The following is a 25105-nucleotide window of genomic DNA, read 5'->3' on the forward strand; positions in this document are numbered from 1 at the left end:
CGCACGCGCACGCGCGTGCGAATTTTTCATTAATTTATACCTGATTGATTCAAGAGATATTATTAATTACCAGTAGCTTCCTCTTTGAACCGACCTCCGAATCACAGGATTGCGGGTTCAAACCCTCAGAGGTAGTCGGCATGTAAAAGATCTCGGGTGACATATTTGACGTTTACCCGAGAAAATACTCTGCCATAGAGAGGTCCGTTCACTGCCGTCTGGTAGAATAAAAAATGGAACGCCGAAATTGACATGCAGGCACCGTAAATGACTTCAGATTAAAATGCCTGGTCTTGGCAACTAAGGCCATGCGACTACAGTAACGAATGCTATTTTGCATTACAAATTATAAGAAAATTGCGTAATCCCCCATTGTATGAAACACAGGTCAAATTTTCGGTGAAGTTGTGACTAAAAGTATATCATTACAGCCTACCTGGAAATGTGTAAGGAAGAACATGCATTTTGGTATACAAATCCAGGCTCTGTTATCATTGTGTGCCTGCCTTCTGCTCTACATTTCCTGATCTCTTGTAGGAGCCGCGAGCACACTTCACGAGACGAGTAACATCTCAAGCACCCTCTCTGCCACGTCAATGCATTCTGAAAGAACAAGGCGTGGTCGGCAGTACCCTCTAATCTTGGTGATACAACCTTGGAGCTCTTTCATTAAAGCTTCGTTTCTTCACTTGTTGGTCTCAAAAATCTCATTAACATCAACCTCTTAATTTCAGTTGACTTTTTCAAACAAACTTCAGAGAAATCTTCCTCTGTCTTTACACAGCATGAGTTTCCTTTCGAGGCCGAAGATGAGTTCAGCGGATTCAGTATGTGGAATGATCTGTCAAGTTCGATATATTTCACGACGTTAGGCTGCTCTGTTGTTGTTGTTGTTGTTGATTGACGATATAGGTTACTAATATATTTAGTTCCTTCTCGGTATACCGGACGAGTTGACCGTGCGGTTAGGAGCGCGCAACTGTGAGCTTGCATCCAGGAAATAGTAGGTTCTAATCCCCCTGTCGGCAGCCCTGAAGATGGTTCTCCGTGGTTTCCTATTTTCACACCAGGCAAATGCTGGGGCTGTACCTTAAGGCCACAGCCGCTTCCTTCCAACTCGTAGCCCTTCCCTATCCCATCGTCGCCATAAGACCTATCTCTGTCCGTGCGACGTAAAGCCACTAGCAAAAAAAAAAAAAAAAAGACCTCGGTATGGTAGTATAACGAAGAACATCGTGATTTACCTTCTCAATCAATCAAATCAGTCATCAGTGATCTGCATTTAGGGCTATCGCCCAGTTGACAGATTCCCTACCAGTTATTTACCTAGATTTTTTTAAGCATTTTCAAAGAACTGGGATATTTATCGAACATTCCCCTTGATAATGTATTTCAATCCCTTACTCCTTGTCATGCAAATGAATAATCCACCCTAATTTGTCGTCATGAAGTCCAACTTTATCTTCATCTTGTGATATCCCTTTTTTTTTTCTAGTGGCTTTACGTCGCATCGACACAGATAGGTTTTATAGCGACGATGTGATAGGAAAGGCATAGGAGTTGAAAGGAGGCGACCGTGGCCTTAATTAAGGTACAGCCCCAGTATTTGCATGGTGTGAAAAGGGGAAACCACGGAAAACCATCTTCAGGGCTGCCGACAGTGGGATTCGAACCCATTATCTCCCGGATGCAAGCTCACAGCTGTGTGACCCTAACCGCACGGCCAACTTGCCCAGTATTCCTTACTTTTTAAAAGCTCCGCTCAAGCTTGTTCGTATACTAATATCATTCCACGCTATCTCTCCGACGACACTTCGAAACATACCACATAGTCGCGCATCTCGTCTCCTTACTCCCAAGTCTTCCCCAGTCCAAAGATTGCAACATTTTCGTAACACTACTGCTTTGCTGAAAATCACCCAGAACAAAACGTGCTGCTTTCCTTTGAACGTTTTCCAGTTTTCGTATCTGGTCGCCATGGTGAGTGTCCCATACACTGGAATAATACTCTAACTGGGGTCTTACCAGAGACTTACACGCCCTATTCTTTACATCCTTACTTCAACCCCCAAATACTCTCATAACCATGTGAAGAGATCTGCGACCTTTCTGACAACCTCGTTGATAGGATTACCCCAATGAAGATAATTCTTTATATTAACACCTGGGTACTTTCATTATTCCCCATGTGGTACTTTCACCCCAACAACACAGTAATTAAAACTGAGAGGACTTTTCCTCTTCGTGAAACTTATACGCATGAAACATAAAGAATATGCCATTTAGGCCGTAATTTCAACGTTTTCTGACATAACACAACGCTTCCTCGTACGAATTGCTTTGAGGTTGGGTTTTTCGCAGTTACGAGAGTAATTCTCTCATGCCAAATCTCTTGGATTCCTGAACTTGGCCACCCTTCAACAGTAAGTTTCTTGGTTCCCAGCCAGACTCACTGGTCAAAGACCGGATATCTTAGAATCCCCAAACACATTTTCATTCAGGGCGTTCACATTCGTGTTCTGTATGTGCCTTTGCTTGCAAGACCTTGTGTTTACAATGCACTCTGTTTTCTGGTATGGGCTAGAATCTATTTGTTACTTCCGTGACTTGTCTGTCTCAGTGTCATACTTGGCTTTGACGATATGAAAGTGGCTGAGAGGTTTGAGAGATTCTAGTAATGCCATTTCTTATGTAGTCAGTCCTTGTTATGAATGGTGTGAAAATATCGCTCGTAGGATCGGTTGGCGTGAGCATTTCAGTGGTCGTAGCAGACTGATATGTAATAGCAACTTCTGGCTTGGTGAGGAAATGAACGAGAATCTACCGTACTCATTTCCCTGTGCGCCTCTTCAGTGACTATTTATGACAGCTGGTGATGGAGCTGTGAGGATCCAACCAACCTTCGGACTGAATGCTTAAAATAGGATACACTTTTAGTTACGAGAGACCTCAGATATGGACTGAGTAAGGACCTCTTAGATTTTCCATCAACTTTAGTTCCCACAAGATCATCAGTATCACTTCATGATCATTATTGAATAATATGTATATTGCATGCCTTTGCTGGCAGGACCTAGTGTTTACAGTGCACTATGTCTTCTGGTATAGTCTAGAGCAATTTTGTTACTGTGATAGATCTGTCTGTCTTATCCTTGGCTTTGACAATATGAAAGTGACTGAGGTATGAGCGATGCTAGTAATGCCATTCCTTCTGCAGGCAGTCCCTGCTATGAATGGTGTGAAAATGTTGCTCATAGGGTCGGTTGGTGTATGGACTTCAGTGGGCATGACAGACTGATATGTAATAGCAACTCTGGCTTGGTGAGGAAAGTAACGGGAAACTACCTCACTCATTTACCTAGTACGCCTCTTCAGTGATGCCTAGGCCATCTATGACAGCTGACGGCAGAGCTGTTGAGGATCCCACCAGCGGCATCGCTGACGGATTGTACATACATACATACATACATATTGCCCTCATCTGGCTATAAGTCTACGTATTTAAATTTTACAGCTTTCTTATTCACACAAGCTCTTCCATCTTCAAGACGATATTTTCTTTAAAACTATACCTTCGCTGAAATATTTTATGTACGCTTTGGACTCGTTTCTTTTGAAGCGAGAAGTGCGATAAAGCAGGGGATGGTGCCTACATAAATCTTGCGGTCACAAATTTTTTTCTAGACCTCCAAATAAAACACATGTTAGTGTAAGCTCTTTATTCACACATACAGTATTATTAAATTTTACACGTACTAAGTATTTAGAACTGTTTATCTCAATATTCAGGATTTGCTGACGTTTAGTCCCCATTAACACATTGGAGAGGGCCATATTGCAATGTGCTACCGTCCAGAAAAGGCAGAGTTTTTAATACTTTTTGAAATGTTTTCAATGCTATGGAAGGCCATGATTATAACAACTTTTGGAATATTTAGAAAGATCACGCTGTCTTCTACAGAAAAATGAGTTTTAATTATCATAATAATGCAGCAATTTAAATATAAATTTATGAAGATGTGTTTTACAAACTAAAAAATCTGACGCAGCTATGGATACCAGTTCGGTTAATATTTCGAACATTGTGGACACATCTACTGAAACACACTAATACAGATTCTAACCTAATTGGTCAATTGGCACCGGTATCCTTGTTTACAACCAATAATTTGTTTTCCCACTGTTCGTAGTTTGACGACGGGTTTTCTGCGGGTTGTCATCTGTATACGGGAAACACCCACATTCTTAGGAAACGATATAAACCAGTATTGCAGAACCCACTTCAGTAAGCGGTATACAAGTACGTTACACTTCACGCCAATTTGAAATTAGCTCACTATCTACATTTACTTGCCTCAAGCGCCAAAATCGTCATTTTTACTTTGTGTGTACTTGTTATCCTCATCCTCATTTTCAGAACTCATGTCTTCCATTCATTACGTATTTGCTGTCGAAATTTCGTACACTTGAATTAGGCATGCTGAATATTCACAAGGATTTCACGAACAAGCCTGCCTCTCGAACACCCACGCACTCTCCCGCCCATTTCACAGCGACGTCGCAGCCCCAGGTTATGTAGGAACCTGGCTGTGTTATCAATGCCTTGAAAGTAGATCTCCCGACTTATGTTCATTAATAGTACATTTTATGCCTATAGAAGCATTCAACTTTATCCTAGTGAAGTAACAGCTCACTGAAACGGCAGCTACTATTTTTTAGCTACAGTGAAAAACTGCCCGTAGTTTCTCCGAGCTCCGTCAGCAGCAGTGAAATAGCGCGCCCGCAGTTTCTACGAGCGGTATCTCCAATGTGTTAAGTAGGTTACTGTTTTCGACGAAAGCGACCTCGCTGTTGGAGGGGCATGGAAGTTTGCTCCTCGTTCAAATAAATTATTGTAATGAAAGACTGAACGTTATTAATAATGTTAGCGATTCCTCGGTGTGTTTGTATCCTGTCTGGTCTGCCACTCTATTCTAATGGCTTATATCTGATCTTCTATTATAGAACTTAATTTTCTTGCAGACTTACCAGTAGTGGCTGCGCATGATGTCAGTGTGTAGATATAGAGTAGTGAATGTGGTATTTAACATGGATGGAAGATGTTTGAGTTAATAATTCTATAAGAGTGTTTTATTTGTATGGATTTTAATCTGTTTTGGGGGTAAGAAAATTGTATTTGATCTGTTGCATCTGTAGAAATATATTGCTGATTTATTGTAGTTTGTGAAAGTTTCTTGTCACTTGATTTTTGAATGAACTTTTATCTAGTAAATGTGTGATGGTCTTCTATCAGCAGTATATAAAATAGTTCACTTTTATGATTATTTTATTTGTGTGATACTGTATATGCCAATGTTTCATGATACTGTTTGACGAATGTCGTGTCTACTTTCTTTAAAACAAGGTGGAAAAAGGAATTGTAGTTTCTTACAACTGAAGTTCTACCAACATAAAAACATACCACCAGAAACCGTTTTTCATTGTATGTAAAACAGTTACTTACATACTTACCAGATGGCTACACTGCGTCGTGTGAGCGAGTCCGTAGATCTGTCGACTGATTCGATTCTTTCAGGGATGTCGTCGACAGTTTGAATGATAGGCCCTACTGTAGGGGTGAGCGTCGTTCTAAGAGAAAGTACAACTGGGCAATCATCCACTTTTAACACTGAAAAAGGAAGAAGTCCAATCGTTCGAAGAATGAAGGGAAGGGCACGAAGGGCATGAAATACTCCCTAGGCCTCACAAACCTAATACCGTCGAGATCAGAAGTGAACAAAAGTTGACCAAGAGAGGTCAGATAGGGGGGGAGCCTGGTACAAGTAAGTGGAAGCAATGCCTGATTCAGCTAGACCGATGGTTGCCAAACCACGCTCCCATGTTGTCCCCGTTTAGTGGAGTGAAAGTACTTCACGGGGATCACCGTAAGTGTTAATATAAGGAAAGGTCTTCATTGGGGAAATCACATTAACGTGATTGTAAATAAAGATTACAGATATCTTCACATTGTTATGAGGGTATTTAGGGATTGTAGTAAGGACGTAAAGGGGAGGGCGTATAAATATGTGGTAAGATCTCAGAGTACGATTCCATTGTATGGTACCCACACCAGAATTACACGATTCGAGAAATGTAAATGGTCCAAAGGAAAACAGCACGATTTGTTGCGGATGATTTCCGACAAAAGAGTAGTGTGACGAAAATGTTGTTAACTTTGGGCTGAGACGACTTGGAAGTACGGAGTCGAGCTGTTCGACTAAGCGGTATATTTCGAGGTGTCGGTGGAGTGACATTAGTAGAAGAATAAGCTTGATTGGAGTTTTAAAGGTAGGAAAGTTCATAATATGAAGATAAAGTTGGAATTCAAGAGGACAAATTGGGGAAGATATTCCTTTATAAGAAGAGGAATTGGGGGTTGGAAAGCTTTCTGTGTGGATCAATGGTAGTATCGGCCTCAGGATCCCACGATAGCCGGTTCGAACCCGATAGTAGTCGTAGTTTTGAAGGGCGGAAATAAACTCCGCGTGGAACTTCATGTCATACGATGTCGGCATGTAAAATATCTGACACATTTGGTGTTCACCCGACAAAATTCATTAAAACTCAGCCATAGACGCCCAAGAAAGATTCTGCGATCTAGTAGGCCTACAATAAAACGGAACATCGAAATTGACGAGCAGGCAGCCAGATGATGTCAAATTATAATGTCTGCACGCGGTAGCTGAGGCCATATTATTATTATTATTATTATTATTATTATTATTATTATTACTGGAGCCTCTGTGGCTCAGGTGGCAGCGCACCCGCCTCTCACCGCTGGGTTCCCTGGTTCAAATCCCGGTCACTCCATGTGACATTTGTGCTGGACAAAGCGGAGATGGACCGGTTTTTCTCCGGGTACACCTGTTTTCCCTGTCATCTTTCATTCCAGCAACACTCTCCAATATCATTTCATTCCATCTGACATTCATTAATCATTGCCCCAGAGGAGTGCGACAGGCTTCGGCAGCCGGCACAGTTCCCGTCCTCGCCGCTAGATGGGGCTTCATTCATTCCATTCCTGACCCGGTCGCATGACTGGAAACAGGCTGTGGATTTTCATTATTATTATTATTATTATTATTATTATTATTATTATTATTATTATTATTATTATTATTATTATTATTAGGGATTGGAATTATTTATCAAGGGAAATATTCGATAGCCCTACTGCAGATCAGTGATATTTTTATAGTCAACTCTTGCTGCAGGCAGGGGATACCGTGGGTGTACTCTACTGCCCTACCCACAGGAGACCCTAAATTGAGCATGCTGTTTGAATAGCGGATCCTGAGCTGAACATAACGAGCTCATCTTAATATTATTTAAATTAAAAAATTAACATACAGTATTTTTCAAGTAAAATATTGTACTTTTCAAGTGTGAAAGCGCTCCACGTATTCATTTTGAATCTCAGCTCATACGTAAAACTTCTTTAGGTCCTTTAAGCGTAAACAACCATCAAATAATACATCAAATGTTTCGCTTCGAATAGCGTGAAAATTACAATCGTTTCTGTATTTTTAACGTCTTGAGTTTGTATAACGACGATAGTGTTTCTGGTTTTGAGAAAACTACCGCTCTGTACTGTTTGTAGAGAGAGAATCACATCGCAAAGGACATGTACGAATGCTTTGCTTAGCTTGATTTATTCGGGATTATTGTGAGAGAGAGCTCTTTGAGCAGCCATCCATAGGATAATCGTAAATACTGTAGTGTGTGCGGAGGAGCGTGAATTCAGGAGGCCTTGGACTTGTACGTCAGCGCACGGCCACCTGAATGGAGGGAACGAAATAACAGGATCTGCGTGTGCTATGACGGAACTTGAGATAAACAATACCCATTGGCACTCTTGTTTTTTTTTTACATTGAACATGGCTACTGTGCTTGGGTCGATAGACGTTACGGAGACATGGAAGTTTTAAAATACAAATAATTTCTAGGCACATGTGCTACGGAAGTGTTCAAAATTCTTTCCTCGGCATGACGTCAATGGGTGATGCATTAGAGTCTCCATCTAGAGGCACTAAAGTCGCCATGCCGCGCGACAATCAGGAGTGTAGCACTGAACTCTGGTGCACCGATACGTCGTATAAGGTGTCTCGGTAAAAAGGAAAGGGCAAATTCAAAGTAATCGTGAAGGCCCTTGGAGGAGTGGAAGGTAAAGGTTTCCATTATCCCCAACCTAGGCACGCGGTGCGGTAGAGTGGTTAGCTCTACGGCCGGCGATCTTTGACTCCAGGAATTAACCTGGCACTCATTTGTGGTGTGGGCTGAGTGAAGCTCGCGGCCATGTGCCCCTCTGGAAGTAGATATATCGTTTATTAAAGTTTTCGGCTTACTGACGTGGAATCGAACACATGTCCTTCCGGACGAACCGAACACGCCTTTACCGCCTCGGCCAGGCAGTCCCTGATTCAATTTCAATGTGCTGTTTTGTTTTACCAGATAGCAGGTAAATCGGAACTGATGGACAGCCTTCGGCAGAGTTTTAATTATTTTGTCTCCCGAGATCACTAACATTCCGATATCGTACTACACGGAGTGATGAATGGAGTTCTTTTTGGCCTTCAAACATTCCACTCCCTCTGCTGAGTTTGAATTCGGGGTCGTAAGGATTCGGAGGCCGGCATTCTCCCACTGACGTAAAGAAGTTTTTAAAATCAGAATTAAAAGTTGAAATAGTGTTCGAGAGCCTCTGTTGGACATACAACATTATCTTGCAATAATAATAATAATAATAATAATAATAATAATAATAATAATAATAATAATAATAATAATAATAATCACGCAGCGTTCACTTTCGATCCTGATACTGGAAAACATATTTGAATGTATAGTTTACTTTAATCGAACTGTTTGCTAAGTAGCGTTTTTGTTTTCTAGAAAATAAATAATCATAGAATAAAATTCCACTCCAGTTTGGCAACAATGCAATCTAGTCTGTATTCCTGTTGCCAAGAAATTCCTGGCGGGCAGTTGGCTGCCTGTGACGTCAAATACGGAAGAATTCACCATAATCAAAGTTGCTGCAGATACAATCAGACATTCAGCTGGTAATTCTTTCTATTCGCCAGCTTTAATTGCGGATAAATATCAGAGAATTTAAAATGCAGCATATAAATTACACTTCATTTTTTTTTGCTAGTTGTTTTACGTCGCACCGACACAGGTCTTACGGCGACGATAGGACAGGGAAGGGTTAGGAGTGGGAAGGAAGCGGCCGTGGCCTTAATTAAGGTACAGCCCCAGCATTTGCCTGGTGTGAAAATGGGAAACCACGGAAAACCATCTTCGGGGTTGCCGACAGTGGGGTTCGAACCTATTATCTCCCGAATACTGGATACAGGCCGCCCTTACACTTCATTTTTAATTGAGTTTATCCGGTATTGTCATGCTAGTTATTGAGTTCACGAGAGCCTAGCATTAAAGGATAAAACTGTATTAATGACCTGACCAAGCAGCAAGTAATAACGTCAGTGTTAGTTCGATAGTTGTAGTCATGTTGCAACAAAGGCAAGTATACCTAACCACTCAGCATTGGCATCGTAGATGTTTGCTGAGTTAGTTCGATAGTTGTAGTCGTGTTGCGACAAAGGCAAATATACCTAACCACTCAGCATTGGCATCGTAGCTGTTTGCTGAGTTCCAAAAAAGTGTTGTTTAGTTGTATGAAATTTGTATCAATTAATCGTCAGTCATTTACCAGAGATCTGCATTTAAAGCAGTCTCCAGGCGGCAGATTCCCTATCAGTTGTTTACCTAGTCTTTTTCAAATAATTTCGAAGAAATTGGAAATTTATCGTATACCCCCTTGGAAAATTATTCCAATCCCCAACTTCTCTTCCTATAAACGAAACTCTACTCCAGTTTGTCCTCTTTAATTCCAACGTCTTACTTTACCTACTTTTGCACCACTCAAACTTAATCGTATTAATGTCATTCCACGCCATCTCTCCACTGACAGCTCGAAACATTCCGCTTAGTCGAGCAGCTCGTATCCTTTCTCCCAAATCTTCCAGCCCTAACTTTATAACATTTTCTAAATGCTACTCTTTTGTAGGAAATTACCCACAACAAATCGAGCTGCTTTTCTTTGGATTTTCTTCCAGTTCTCGAATCAAGTAATCGTGGTGAGTCCCATACATTGGAGCCATACTCTAGTTAACAACACTGAATTTCCCTCCCCCCCCCCCACAGTATACCTTTTTTCCTGTTGAACAAAAATGGGATTTTAGCTTATTTTCCTCCTCTGCTGTGTCTACGAGGGAGAGTGCATCTCGCCTCAGATCCTCACAGCTCTTATTACGTAGCTGGGGCTCGAAATCAGAGTAACTGGACGGGAAACTATGAGGGGGGGATTTAGTGATTAATCTAACAAGAATTTTCACCGTGTATATTTACGCAACATCTACATACATGCATAATCGATAGTGAAGGCTTGATTGTACACAGAATGTACCTAAACATTTATAATAAAGGTCAGGGACGGGGTGGGGTGAGGTGATTCCTGGGATCAAAACAAGAATAAATGTCCCTGTGATCCTGTACAATTTTAGACACAAAATTTGAGTACACACTTGTACAGAAGAATTGGCGTCAAACGTGTTTACTTTGGCCTTTGCTAGGGTTTCACTTGATAAAATATTTATCATTTTACTCTTAATATCCATTTGTCAAATACATAATTTGCCAATGAATTCGCGTAGTTCTACGAGGTGTGTCTAACAAGTACGGTGAATTGACCGATATCGCAGTGGCAACGTGTGGTAATACTGCGAGCATGTGAATGTGAATAGAGAGAAATCTCGAAGCTCCATGTATTGTTGAACACACGGAGCTGAAGCATGTTAGTCTGCTGCGGCCAGTCGAAATAAGAAAAATGGTGACGGAGATGCATGTGATGTTAGTACAAATAGTGTGCGGAACAAAAGCCGTAAGCAGAAAATGTGTTACGACTGGTTCGAATGCTTTCGAGATGGACAGGAAACTCTTGATGTTCCACGTCTTGAACGTCCACCGTACTGTCCCGATTTGGCGCCGACACACTGGACAACTTCGCTGCCAGTTTCCAGAACTGCACACACGTTGATAAAAGTGTGTCTAATGGAGAGTACTTTGAAGGGACTAAACTTACTTTGTTTGTAACTTCTTCGTGTTACGGTGTCATTTGCGAACTTTTTAGATTTTCTTTGTATTGCGTTAGGGAAGTGACGAGCAGGATTAGGGCAGTTTGTAGCGAATGCCACTGTTTAAATTCGTTCTAAAAGTAGAGGAGTACGCCCTTTTATGGGCAAAGTGTAGGTAACCACCATTTATTAACAAGCCAGGAAATCTGTGATAATGTGTTCCTTCATTTTGGTCATAGTCGGAATTTTTACACGATCACTTTCTGTGCTAGGAAATGTAACTCAATAAGTTCTTTCTTGAAAAGTGTTTCTATTCGACAGATCTACCGTTCAAAAATAAAACCAGTCGATCCAGCTCTAACAGGACGTTTAGTTTTTACCTCACATAGGCTCCTAATTTCAGGTTAGATAATAATAAAAACGGATATCATCCACGCCACACAAATAACACTCTGTTAGCAGGGGCACTTCTCAAGTGACTGCCCGGTTTGAATCACTTGCATTCGAGAAATAGTGGGTTCGAACCCCATTGTCGGCAGCCCTAAAGATTATCCGTGGTTTCCCATTTTCACACCAGGCAAATGCCGGGGCTGTACCTTAAGGCCGCTGTCGCTTTCTCCCCGCTCCTAGATCTTTCCTATCCTATCGTCGCCATAAGACATATCTATGTCGGTGCGACGTAAAGCAAATTGTAAAAAAGAAAAAAGCAGGGCACATACAAGTATTTCCATTTATGAGCCCCCCCCCCCCCCCGTCGTGGCAATTTCAAATGCATTTATCGACCAGGGCTGGTAACAACATCAAAATAATTTCAGGTCGGCAGCCTTAAAACAATCTGGAATATTACTATTCTAAATTTATTTACATTCTATACATATTTATCAGTTCAGTTACTTCACTAACGTTAATCTGTTTTCGTCAACTTTGCTGGGAACTGTACCATTTCAGTTTTCGTAAGTTGTACTGCTAATAATAAGAGTTGGTGTCTGACATTTCTTAGAGGGAGGTCCGTTTACTGCCTGCCGAGGCGGGATAAAGGGAGTGGCTGTGTGGTTGCCATGGAAACGAAGGTGGGGCGACTGCGGTTGCCATGGAGATAAAACTTCAGGGCAGCTCGTCTTGCTGGGAGTTGCCAAACCTCTCACTGTCACTGATAAGAACCTGATTGTTTGTATAAGAGTGATCGCAAATGGGACAACACCGCCTGGCCAGGTAGTCTACAACAGATCACAGCGGTCAGAATGAAGGAGCGAACAAGTGAGCCGGAAGCGAGGGGTAAGAGCATGTAGAAAGGAATGCTGGAATGTGGCAACATCGTGAAATGGCACGTGCAGTGCTCCTCCCTCCAACCTTACCTGTCAAACGCCAACTTTAGTTAAGTCTAGTATAGTAACCCTACGAGTGGAACAATGTAAATTGTTTACTTAGAACTTTACGATAGGGAAGCGCGTCACTAGCTCAGTACAAGAAGAGTTTTAGGTGGCGCGTGCGAATTCTCTCCCTTCACAGCAAATACGCTCCCACCACAGGCTTCGCTCCCCGTCATCCTCTTGCCTTTCGCATGTGCTAGCACAGGTAGACAGAAATCTAGGAACACCGAGCACTGTCGACCTTGGAGAAACGCTTCTTGAGAGAGCATCATCTGATCTGGATAGGAAAGAAAATCAAATTTACGAGTAGTTAGACTGCTAGATGTGCATATTCTCGACTGCGCTACCAACTAGTCGCTACTGCCTGTTGTGTGCGTTTTTTAAATTGAAAAATCACATCGCTGTGGTTAAGATTCCACGTAAAACTGGAGGTCGTGTGGCTTTGGTCACAATAGCATCTGCAAGCCCTTTTTAAAGGTCTTGTTTGAATTTTTTACTCTAAATTTGGAAAAATACCACATAATATTAAATATTCTTTCTGGTTATGGAAGCCAAACAATACGGCTGAGGATGTCACGCTGACCACTTGTAACTCTAATATCTGCAGGCCATCTGACTGGGCAGCAGTCGTCTTGACAGCCAGAGGTCCTTAGGGGCTATTGCGTCTCGGGTTTTGTTTTTAACATTGCGAGCCTGGAAGATTATTGTAACATTAAAAATGCGAAGTCCGGTAGTCCTAATATTAACAAAATCATTCTGACAGCTAGCGCCTGCCTGGCTGGACAGAAGACAGTAGGGGTACGGCTGCCATGGAAACGTCAGCTGACCCACTGGTGTCTCCATGAAGACGACCCTGCTGTCCACGTGGAGTTGCCAGACCTTTCACTTCTCAGCAACGGCACTACAGAAGCCCCTCCCTCCTGCACTAGCAGTCAGAGCGCTTCTTTTAATATTAGGACTATAGTCTCGAAAGCAATCATTTTATTAAAACATTGATTGTCAGTTACTAAGTTACTAAAATGGTACTCTCCACAGGGTGGTGGTTATACTATTTTCACTCCTGCGAATCGTATGAGGAGTTGATTGACGTTCTGGAGCTTCGCAGCATACTGTACGAACATGTGTGTTTAAAATGTGCTCTTGTATTTGTTGCAGTCACTCCTCCGGCCCAGCGCGTTCAGTTCATTCTCGGTGAGGATATCGACGATGGAACACACGAGCCTCACCCGCTCTTCTCAGAGTTGGGCGAACTTGTCCACGATGGAGATGAGATGGAATGGAAGGAGACCGCAAGGTAAGCACCGCTGTCTTTAAAAAATAAATTGGCCGGAAGTGAGAGGTAATAAGCCTATCGAGTATTTCTTGAAATTCAAAGTAGGAGCTTTACAGTATAATAATAATAATAATAATAATAATAATAATAATAATAATAATAATAATAACCAGAGCAATTCGATAGCATTAACAAACAACCTTCAAACTCATGGCTGTCTAGGGGAGAGTTATTTCCAGAAACTGAGGGATTCAACCAGGCGATCCAAGGTAAAGTGATCTCAGCAGAGTTGCAGGAAACACATCCTTGAAGATCCCACTACCAAAAATGAACAGTTTCAGAAACCATTGAGCACACCATCAGCAACTGCAGATTCCTAGCGCCAACATCGGACACTGAGAGACATAACGATGTAGCCAAAGTTGTACACAGTGAAGTTTCCCTGACCCGATCCTTGATCCACAATATACTGCAAATACTCTCCACTAAGTGTACGGGAAAATGAAACTTTTAAACTCTACTGGGACCGCACGATACAACCAGATTGAAACAACTCCCGACAATTGACCAGAAAAAAGGAACCAACACGCATACCTATCTCACTGACACCGCTATCCCGTAGGACCAAATGCAACAGAAATAAAAGAAGATTAACAAATATACTGATTTGACTAGGGAAGTAGCAATAATGTATGTACGAGAAAGAGTGACAATTCTTCCTTTTCTCCCCTTTCTCCCACTGGTCTTGTACCAGAATCATTTCCAGAAAAGTTAAAGGTACTAATGCTCCCCACCTACACTTACACATTATGGTACACGCACGCACATTAATGGTGTCCCGACATAAACAATCAACACTGCCCCACTCCAGTACTGAAAAGGAAGGGAGAGAGTAAAGGGATAGTGTTGAAGGCCACTCCAGTACTGAAAAGGAGGGGAAGGGAGTGGACAGGTAGTGTTGAATACACAGTGTGTGTATTCCGGCGTTATACTGTAACATTGTAATAAGATGGCTCCTATCCTATCATAGGTGAATCGAGGCCATATTATTGGCATGTGGGAGGCTCACATGGTCCCAAGCAATAGCACAAGCAATACCATGCAGTCTTAAGACAGTTTGGAGATGGATAGAAATATGGCAAGAACGAGGTGAAGGATTGGTAGACCCGATATAACGCAGCTACAAAATATTCCTAACTAGTATAAAATACTTTTCGGTTAAAAACCTCCTTTACCTCTTAATACTGTAATTAACAGAGTAGGTTACTTTTTAATTTTTTTTAAAAATGTTAAAATGCTATTTGTTCGGGGCGTCGAACGATAAGAGTTCTTTTGCCCCTGCTTGCACAATATATGAACCTGCATGCAATTGGAATTGAGGAAGTGTTGAGTGTTGAATGTGAGAAACATTAAGGACAACACAAACACGCAGTCCCCAGGCGAGGGATATAATAATAATTTACAATTAAAACCCCCTGACCCGGCCGGGAATCGAACCCGGGGCGGCCGGAAGCGTTGCCCCGTACACCGCGGGGCCGGACGAGTAGGGAACATAATGCTGTACTTCAATACATCCGCCATTGTGCCCATTTCGATCACAACGAAGTCTTGTAGCGGGCTGTCTGCATGCAGTCCATGCAGCAATGCGTTAAGCGAGAAGGTGAGTCATTGTGCCTTCGACACTACCCCTTCACTCCCTTCCCCCATGTTTTGTACTGGATTGGCCTTCAACACTACCCCTTCACTCTCTCCTCTTCTTTTCAGTACTGGAGTGGGGCAGTGTTGATTGTTTATGTCGGGACACCATTAATGTGCACGTCTGTATCAAAGCCTGCAACTATCACTCAGTAGTCTCGCTGAAACTCTGTGAAGCCATATGTATCTCAATAAAAGAGATTCCATAAATGTTTGTAATATTTATTTATTTATTTATTTATTTATTTATTTATTTATTTATTTATTTATTTATTTATTTATTTATTTATTTATTTATTTATTTATTGTAAATTTTATGGCCTACATTGGACCAACCTAAGCAAATTTTACAGTACAGAGGAAGTTTTGCTCTTCTATCAGCCCAATATTTCTTCATTCTGAGAGATGCTGCCTTCCTTTCTTCAATTGAAAACACCCTTTCCATTATTATTATTATTATTATTATTATTATTATTATTATTATTATTATGAATCTTGTACTTTGAGTAATTAGCCTGATGACATCGCCCCATATTTATCTGGTTGTCCACTGTTAGCCTTCAGGAATGATTATTCCGCCAGGATAGTGGTCATCCTCATTATTCTTGATTAAAGCGACCCATATTCGAGGTCGTAAGTCCTAACACGTCTGAATATATCGCACATGTCATTTGTATTCTTATTTAAAGATTTTGTTCGAAGAAATGTTACTAAATGTTATGAGCAATTAAGAGTAGTCCAAGATAGAACTTCGGAAAAAGCAGTAATTACGAATTCTTATGAATAAATGCATTCATAGTTTAATTACACTGAATATGTTCATGGAAAGCATGATAAGTGGTTGAAAGGGGATCCAGCTGCTACGTCATTTTTCTCGTCTGAATAACTCAGTGAGCCGTGGTGTGGCCTTGGCTGCGGAGGAATCTAATTACAGTACTTTGTGAAATGGCGGCCTCTTGTGCTACACGGAATGTGATGGAACTTAAGGTGGGCTATATTTAGCCTCTCTTTTATACGCAGTACACTGCCATTCGTCGTGGCAGTCGTATTTTCTGTACTCCCCGAAGTGTCGTTATTATTTGTACATCTATTTTCTTTTTCTCATTAGAAAATAATATTAGACATAGACTCCCACCAGTAAAAACAAAGTAGAACCCAAACCTCAATGAAGTGGTTCAGTGTAAGATATTGTAATATCAGGTACCGTGCTCTTCGAGAATTTATATTAATAGTGGCAACTATGACGCCAAATTTAGATAGGCTGTTTGAAAGGTTTAAAGACCTATTATTTTTTACTAATAAACAGCTCACTATGCAGGTCCTACCTTTGTGTTTCACGAAGTATCGTTCTACACATTGAATGTATATGTTACGTAGTATTTCTTGAACGATTCAAACACATAAAGTAGACTATGAACATCTCTTTTAAGCATTGTGGCCGTAGTTTTTTCCACTTTATCATCCGAAGAAAACGTCTTTCCGCAGTTACCTCTGTGTTGGGAATACTAAGTCACTTGGCGCCAAGTCTGGACTATATGGAGAGAGTTCCAGTGCTGTCCCACTAGTTTGAATCACAACTGAGACATGCGGCCAGGCATTGTCCTGAAGCAGAAACCACTGTTTATTGAGCTAAATCGGTCCAGTGGCAGTTCGCCCATACGATCACATGGTCACGTGCCCTCTCAATAAACATTATATTTTCATTTTTACATACATTATACACAGGACACATGTTTTAAACTTATAAGGAAGGTGATTAGTACTTCTAAACTGCGAAATCTGGCTTCAGGTTAGAATGAAAAATCTATACCAGCTTCCGGTCACAGCCCTTAGGTGACCGTAATGCCGACCTTTAAAGTGCATGGTCTCCAAACGTCGTTGGCTACCTTTGTTGGAGAAGAGGCCAGCTGTAATGAGAGAGCCTCGGTCACAAGCAAACTGTGACCGAAAAGGGTAGCAGGTAGTTCTCTGGGAAAAAAAAAAAAAGTTAAAAGTTCATTGACATGTATTTCCGAATGTGCTATTGTAATACTGTATGCATACCAATGAATGCTGTGGAAAGAGAAATGTGTATCTCTACATTGAATAGAATAAAGGATTTCCTGAGAAGTATAATGCCAACTGAGAGGTAAAATCGGGCTGGCTGTGATCGAGAGATTTGCTGAAGCTAATGAAAGGAGAGTGGATCTGACACAAGCATTAATGATAAGGTAAGCCTAGGTGTGTTTTGGCATATTGTCCTTTAATGTTTATACTTGCATGTGTGAATATGTGTGTGTGTATTGACGTACTTAAACCAGAAGGTGAGGTGTTGGTAGTGGTAATTATTGTTGTAAGAGGAAGTGCAACTGGGCAACCATCCTCTATTAACACTCATCAGAGGGGAAAAAATGGAAGGGATCGGATACTTAGAAAAGTGAAGGTATCGGCAAAAGAAAGATAAGGGCCACGAAGGGCGTGAAAATGAGACTCCCTATGCCTCGAAGGTTCTAATAATGTTAGGTTTGGAAACGAACAAGAGTTGACCAAGCGAGGTCGGATAGGATAGGATAGGATAGGATAGGATAGGATAGGATAGGATAGGATAGGTGAAAGTGAGAACGCTGGCACAAGTAAGTGAAAGCAATGCCAGGATTCAGCTAGCGGCCCCGTGGTCCTTGTCCTATGCGTTCATCGGTTCGCGGAGCCCCTTATAAAATCAACATTGGAATTTAATTTTGAAGGTCAATACGATTGTCCAAGATTAAGTAATATTTAGACCCTCTTCCTCCTTCCCCCCCCCCCCATCCCCCACCTATTATTAAATATTTCGTATGTGAAACACTGATTGTGGGCCTGTTCATTTCGTTCGTGGGTTCTGCCTCTTCTCTGAGCTCAAGCAAGTGGTGAGCCGTGGGCGACTAGAGGTACAGAGGCAGGGGGAGGAAGCGACCGAAACCCATTTTTTCCGATAAAATTGAAACTATAAAAGAGCCGATCTTCCACGACACTGGTCAGCTGTGTCTGTCTCACCTGGACCCGGTCCGTCAGCAGAGCTTGCAACCCACCGTGTCGTGTTATTTTATCTGTTGAGCTAATATTATTGTATTGAGATATATTATAGTATAGTTGTGCGTTTGTGTTTCTGCTGGTAAGTGACTTACCATTATGAAATAAAATGTAATGTAATGCTATTTGCTTTACTTCCCACTAAACTTTTACGGTTTTCTGAGACGCCGAGCTGCTGTAATTTAGTCCCGCAGGATTACGTGCCAGTAAATATACCGACACGAGGCTGACGTATTTGAGCACTTTCAAATACCACCGGACTGAGCCAGGATCGAACCTGCCACGTTCGGGTCAGAAGGCCAGCGCCTCAACCGTCTGAGCCACTCAGCCCAGCGGATACAAACTGAACAGCGTGAAGTTTCTTCTGGAGACTGACTTCACCAAATTTGCATTGGAGGATCGGTGTAAAAAGGAGTGTCCATATGATTAAATAACTTCATTTCTTATTTATAATAACATGCGGTATCACTTAGGATTGCTTATTTTTCTTATATATAATTAATGTGTGAAGCCTTTGTGCCTCAGGTGGCAGCGCACCGGCCTCTCACCGCTGAGTTCCGTGGTTCAAATCCTGGTCACTCCATGTGAGATCTGTGCTGGACAAAGCGGAGGCGGAACAGGTTTTTCTCCGGGTACTCCGGTGTTCCCTGTCATCTTTTATTCCAGCAACACTCTCCACTATCATTTCATTCCATCTGTCATTCATTAACCATTGCCCCAGAGAAGTGCGACAGGCTTCGGCAGCCGGCACAATTCCCGTCCTCGCCGCTAGATGGGGCCTCATTCATTCCATTCCTGGCCCAGTCGCATGACTAGAAACAGGCTGTTGTGGATTTTCATTTTCATAATGTCCGACTCGTTGGCTGAGTGGTCAGCGTACTGGCCTTCGGTTCAGAGGGTCCCGGGTTCGATTCCCGGCCGGGTCGGGGATTTTAACCTTCATTGGTTCATTCCAGTGGCCCGGGGACTGGGTGTTAGTGCTGTCCCCAACGTCCCTGCAACTCACACACAACACTATCCTCCATCACAATAACACGCAGTTACCTACACATGGCAGATGCCGCCCACCTTCATCGGAGGGTCTGCCTTACAAGGGCTGCTCTCGGCTAGAAATAGCCACACGAAATTATTATTATTTTCATAATTAATGTGTCAAGAAAAGTATATTGAAATATAGGCGAATATTCCTCTGCCCATTTACAGACTTGGGACCAAAAGTAGCACAGACAATTTTTGTTTTTGTTGATGTTATGGTTAAAAAAACTGTTTATATAATTCAATAATGTACGTGAAGCCTATTGCAATTTCTTTATAAAATGATTTTGCCATATTTGGCTTATACTCAGAGATGCTTAAAAGCAGTAGCCTTTACAAACCGGAGTAGGCCTAATGAACTTCGTTGTTGTTGTTGAAAAGTAAACTATATGCTTGTAAAGAAAAGTTTCCTAATTCATGATAACTCTTCTCCATTTCCTTAAAGGGTGAATTCAGAATATTTGATATTTAGTTAGCTTGTTGAAAGAAAATTTTGTACACCTCTTGTAGAACGCAACTTACGTGCCTCGAAGTTTCTTCCTCAAAACTGTAAAGTAACGAAAACCCTACATGGGACGCAGTTTGCTTGCTCCATAATGGACGAAAGTATGGAATGAATAAACGATGATTTACAACCAATCTGATATTGTACTAGAAGACATGTCATCTAATCACATGGATGATTAATATTTGTAATCCCAGCTCCTGATAACACCCGGAATATGAGAGAAGAATTCTTTGGCAAATACGATAAGAGACATCTGACATTAAGACTGAGTTCCCGTTGTTCTAATATTGGTCAGAGCACTACGACCAATTCCACACCATCTCTCAGATGTTCTTCACCAGGTAAATCAGAAGAACAGCATCTACATTGGGCTGCAGAAGACACTGGTGTTAGAAATCTTCAGCGTGTTGAGGGAAGTGCTGAATAGGAATTTAAAGGATACATTACTGAGTAAAATTAGAAGATCAATAATATTTCAGTAGGTGTGGATGCTAATCCCGATTTATGTAACTGAGCATTTTGAACTCTGAGGAACTCGGTACTGTAGGATTAACCGGTGTGCATCAAAGAAGAGCAGAAACATGACTAGCCGCCAAAGAAAATGAATGGCATTTAACTGAGCAACGGGAAAACCCGAGAAAAATTGAATACTGGTGGTAATAATAATAATAATAATAATAATAATAATAATAATAATAATAATAATAAATCAGTAATAAAATAAATCAATAATATGCCGGACAAGTTGGTCGTACTCTTACAGTCATTTAACTGTGGGCTTGCATTCGGGAGATGTTCAGTTCAAATCCCGCGGTCGGCAGTCCTGATTATGGTTTTCCGCGGTTTCCTATTTTCACACCAGACAAATACTGGGGCTGTACCTTAATTAAGACGACGGCCACTACCTTTGCAATGCTATCCTTATCTCATCCTAGCGTTACCGAAAACTTTCGATATGTTAATGCGAAGTTAAACCACTAGAATAATAATAATAATAATAATAACTGGATCCTGGCGTGCTTACCAATAAGTTTCGGAGGCCTTGGAATTCGTAGATTTAAGTGATATTTCCATTCCCGCTTTTCTTGCTTCCGCTCATGGAGTATCTGACTTTATCAAGTCTGTGTTCTCTGATTACGGTGATTATGTCGAGATGCGCCATCTAGCTGACGCAAGATATCACTGGAATATCATGACCAATAACTTGAGCCCTCCAGCATCCCTGGATTTACAAAGAAGTTGGGATATGATAAACACCCGTCGAAGTTTCGATTCTTTGATTTTGTCATGTCCAACAGAAATTGATCGAGCACGACATCTTGCTCTTCTGGAAAAGGTGGTGATGATGATGATGATGATGATGATGATGATGATGATGATGATGATGATGCTTGTTGTTTTAAGGGGCCTAACATCGAGGTTATTGGCCCCTGATGATACGAAATGAGACGAAATGCAATGACAAAATAAAAATCCAAAATCCTCCACTGACCAGAATTGAAAGCGTGAGGACGAAAAATGAACGGATGGATATGAAGTTAAAACAATCAGTGGAGCCGACCCGCAATGCCGGAGTCTCAGAAAATGACGGAAAACAATAGTAATACTGACCAAGGGACTGCTTCTATAGCTCAATACTGAATCGGTGATGCTTGCAAGCTAAAGGGGTCCAAAATATAGGTCATCGGCCTCTCATAATGGTACTTATCGCTTGGACAGTAGAACCATGGTATATGACATGGTGCGGTACTAATCAAAAGTATCGTAGACTCGCGGTATTCCACACATTATGGTACTACTCACAGGGAATGAAATTCGCACATGTAATACAGACCTATGGTGTTTCACACATAGCAGCGCCATTTACAGGCAACGCAAACCTATGGTTTTCATCACCTAAATGTACTAATTACAAGAACTCGTACTGTCCCGTGGTGTTCCTTATATAGTGGGTACTAATCATAGGCAAGCCAGAACCCTGGTGTCGCTCGTATAGTGCTACTAATCACAGGTACCGTAAAAGCCTGACCGCACGGTGCTCCTGATTGCTACTAATCACAAACCTATTTGGTACCGAACATAGTGGTACTACGCGCAAGTAACAGCGACCCATGGTGTTCCCCGCGTGGTGGTACTAATCACAAGTAGTTTCATGGTTCTAATCCAATCATCCCTTGGTCGCTCCTTTTAGTCTCGCCTCTTACGACAGGCAGGGGATACCATGGGTGTATTCTTCGTCTGCGTCCCCCACCCACAGGGGGTTGTGTGTTTGGTCCGCGAGAGGCATTTTATTTCCCTCAAGTCCGCCGGCAAGCCGGTTAGGACCCCCTATCCGCCACCTGGGACGCGCCACGTGGGAGTATCACCTCTCCCCCTGCTACGCCAGCGTAGTAGGTTCCTGATTCTGGAAAAGGAAGCAGGCTCATGGCTTAAAGCTTTTCCGTCACCCAATGTGGGCACACTTATATATAAAATGCCGTTTAAAATCGCAATCGGCTTACGTCTTGGTTGCAAAATATGCCAGTCACATAAGTGCATATGTGGAGCGGAAGTCGCCATGCTTTAAGTCGCCCTAAGAGTGCTGGTCGAGTTTCAAGACACTGTTCAATTAATGGCATTATCAAAAGAGCTTTTACATGTATCGATGTCCCTTCTGTCCTAGAACCGAGTGGAATTAGTTGCATAGACAGAAAACGCCCTGATGGTCTGACTTTAGTCCAGTGGAACAAAGGCAGATCTCTCCTGTGGGATTCAACGTGTGTCGATAATTTAGCACCATCTCATTTGCCTCACACTTGCAAGGCTGCTGGTTCTGCTGCGGAATTGGCCATGCGCAATAAAAGGGCGAAATATAGAGCAGTAACGGACAACTACATCTTCGTGGTATTCGCAGTCGAAACGATGGGGACGTGGAGTCAAGAGGATAAAAGTTTGATTTCAGATATTGGCAAACAACTAACAGCAATCACAGGAGACTCCTCTTCAACAGAATTCCTCAGGCAGCGGATAGGAATTGCTGCCAGCGTCATGAGCACGTTTCCTGATAACGCTCTACTGGACGAAGTCCTTTATCTTACACCTTAGACTTTCAAGCCAGAGCGAAGCATTAAAACAATGATAATTGAAGGCCCATATTGGTAAAAGGTGTGACATTTGATTATGCATGGCTTATAAAGTAGCAGTGTGTGAGGACTGTGCTTGTTGGGAACATTCAGACAATGATTCATAGGAATAAGTTCTTGCATTAGACAAAACGTAATACTGTGTTGACCGGGCGAGTTGGCCGTGCGGTTAGGAGCGCGCAGCTGTGAGCTCGCATCCGGGAGATAGTGGGTTCGAACCCCACTGTCGGCAGCCCTGAAGATGGTTTTCCGTGGTTTCACATTTTGACACTAGGCAAATGCTGGGTCTGTACCTTAATTTTGGCCATGGCCGCTTCCTTCCCATTCCTACGCCTTTCCCATCCCATCATCGCCATAAGACATATCTGTGTTGGTACGACGTAAAACAAATAGCAAAAAAAACTATGTGCGTTATTGTGTTGTGAAATATACTGTATATTACTGTGATTGTAATACTGCATTACACAATATACAATAATAATAATAATAATAATAATTATTATTATATTATATTATTATTATTATAGAAAGTAGAAGGGCACCCGCAGGGAGTAGATAAGAAGACTAAGTTGTGAGTGATGGTTTTTATGTGAGGTGCATTTTGGATAAGTTACGCAGGAGAAAAATGGACTCGGTCGCGCAGTCTAGGTGTTAAAAGAAACTTACACGACGATGTTTAGAACTGGTCGAGACCACCGTGCTATTTCAAAGCAGAGGTTTGTGAAGATGCATAGTTCATTCCCAGAGGCTTGCAGACTGAACTCTGAAAGGCATAACAGTCTGTAATGAAGTATGTACCGTATATTAGTATTCCCTTCCTGAGATCGGGTTTCTAGTCTCCTAATTTAATCCTGAAAACAGACTCTATACAGCGAGATGAAATGTGTGAACGGGTGCAATTTCTCACGTTGTGAAATATGAAGCCTGTCTGGAGAACATTAGTCTTGCTGGCAAGTCACTAGGGAGCACGAGGTAATGGTGTGGCCTTTAGTAATCTTCATCAAATTGATATGACCTGAAAAAACTTCACATACTGTCCCTCTTTATTTCACCAGGCCATGTGGAGCGAGTTCGGAATATTAATTAAGACTCGTACACAATTCACGATTATAGAATAAAATAAATTGTAAGTACTCCACTCTGAACAATGAGTGTACCTGACCTCTGACCCTTGCTGACTATGCACTTGTAAACATAATACAACGTTACGGTGTTATACATACATACATACATACATACATACATACATACATACATGCTGTACCAGGAAATCCTAGGTCCTGGCACATATCAATCGAAAGAAACGTTTTTCCAGCATAAAATATCCGTCCGACGTACGAACAACTGAGCCAAGGAATGTTCCAGCATGTGCCAGACTCGACGAGTGCACTAGGCGAAGTCAAGTGACGTCACCTGTCGCTCGAAGCTCACCTCCCCTAGAGATATTTCTCGAAAATAATTTTCTTTTCGCAAGCTTTTCAACGCCTTAACCAATTTCAACAGGACAAACGCTGATTTGTAGCGGACGTCATAAAAGTTAATCCCTGTGAATTTCGAATTAATCCATCCCATGGTTGTTGAGTTATAATAATTTATGCACTCACGGTCACATGACCAAGAGAACCACCCCTCCCAGCGCCGATATATATGTCAAGACTAACAAGCTGAGCAGAGCAGTACAAGGACGAGTACACAGATGTGTGTGTGTGTGTGTGTGTGAGTGAGACAGAGGGGAAAGCGACCCTCGTACAGTATGTCCGCGCAGTCACGGTGCAAGTATAGTCCGCACACTTTATGTTGGTGCATTTGTGTACGGGGGTGAGGAGTAAGGAGGGAGGTGTCCCGGTATCGATAGTGCCACCAACCGAAGGAAAATGAAA

At 41.9% G+C, this 25105-nt stretch overlaps 1 protein-coding gene across 11 annotated transcripts in view; it reads left to right on the forward strand.

The window, feature by feature from the left end:
* Positions 1-25105, forward strand: part of Ndae1 (Na[+]-driven anion exchanger 1) — a 917075-nt gene that overhangs the window by 699078 nt on the left and 192892 nt on the right. For all 11 annotated transcript variants that reach the window (XM_068228594.1, XM_068228592.1, XM_068228596.1 and 8 more), the window contains one exon: positions 13700-13838. In XM_068228594.1, the coding sequence (XP_068084695.1) occupies positions 13700-13838 (139 nt within the window). The remainder of the gene's footprint in view (positions 1-13699; positions 13839-25105) is intronic.

The sequence above is a fragment of the Anabrus simplex genome, chromosome 7 (assembly GCF_040414725.1).
Source record: "Anabrus simplex isolate iqAnaSimp1 chromosome 7, ASM4041472v1, whole genome shotgun sequence".
Taxonomy (NCBI): domain Eukaryota; kingdom Metazoa; phylum Arthropoda; class Insecta; order Orthoptera; family Tettigoniidae; genus Anabrus; species Anabrus simplex.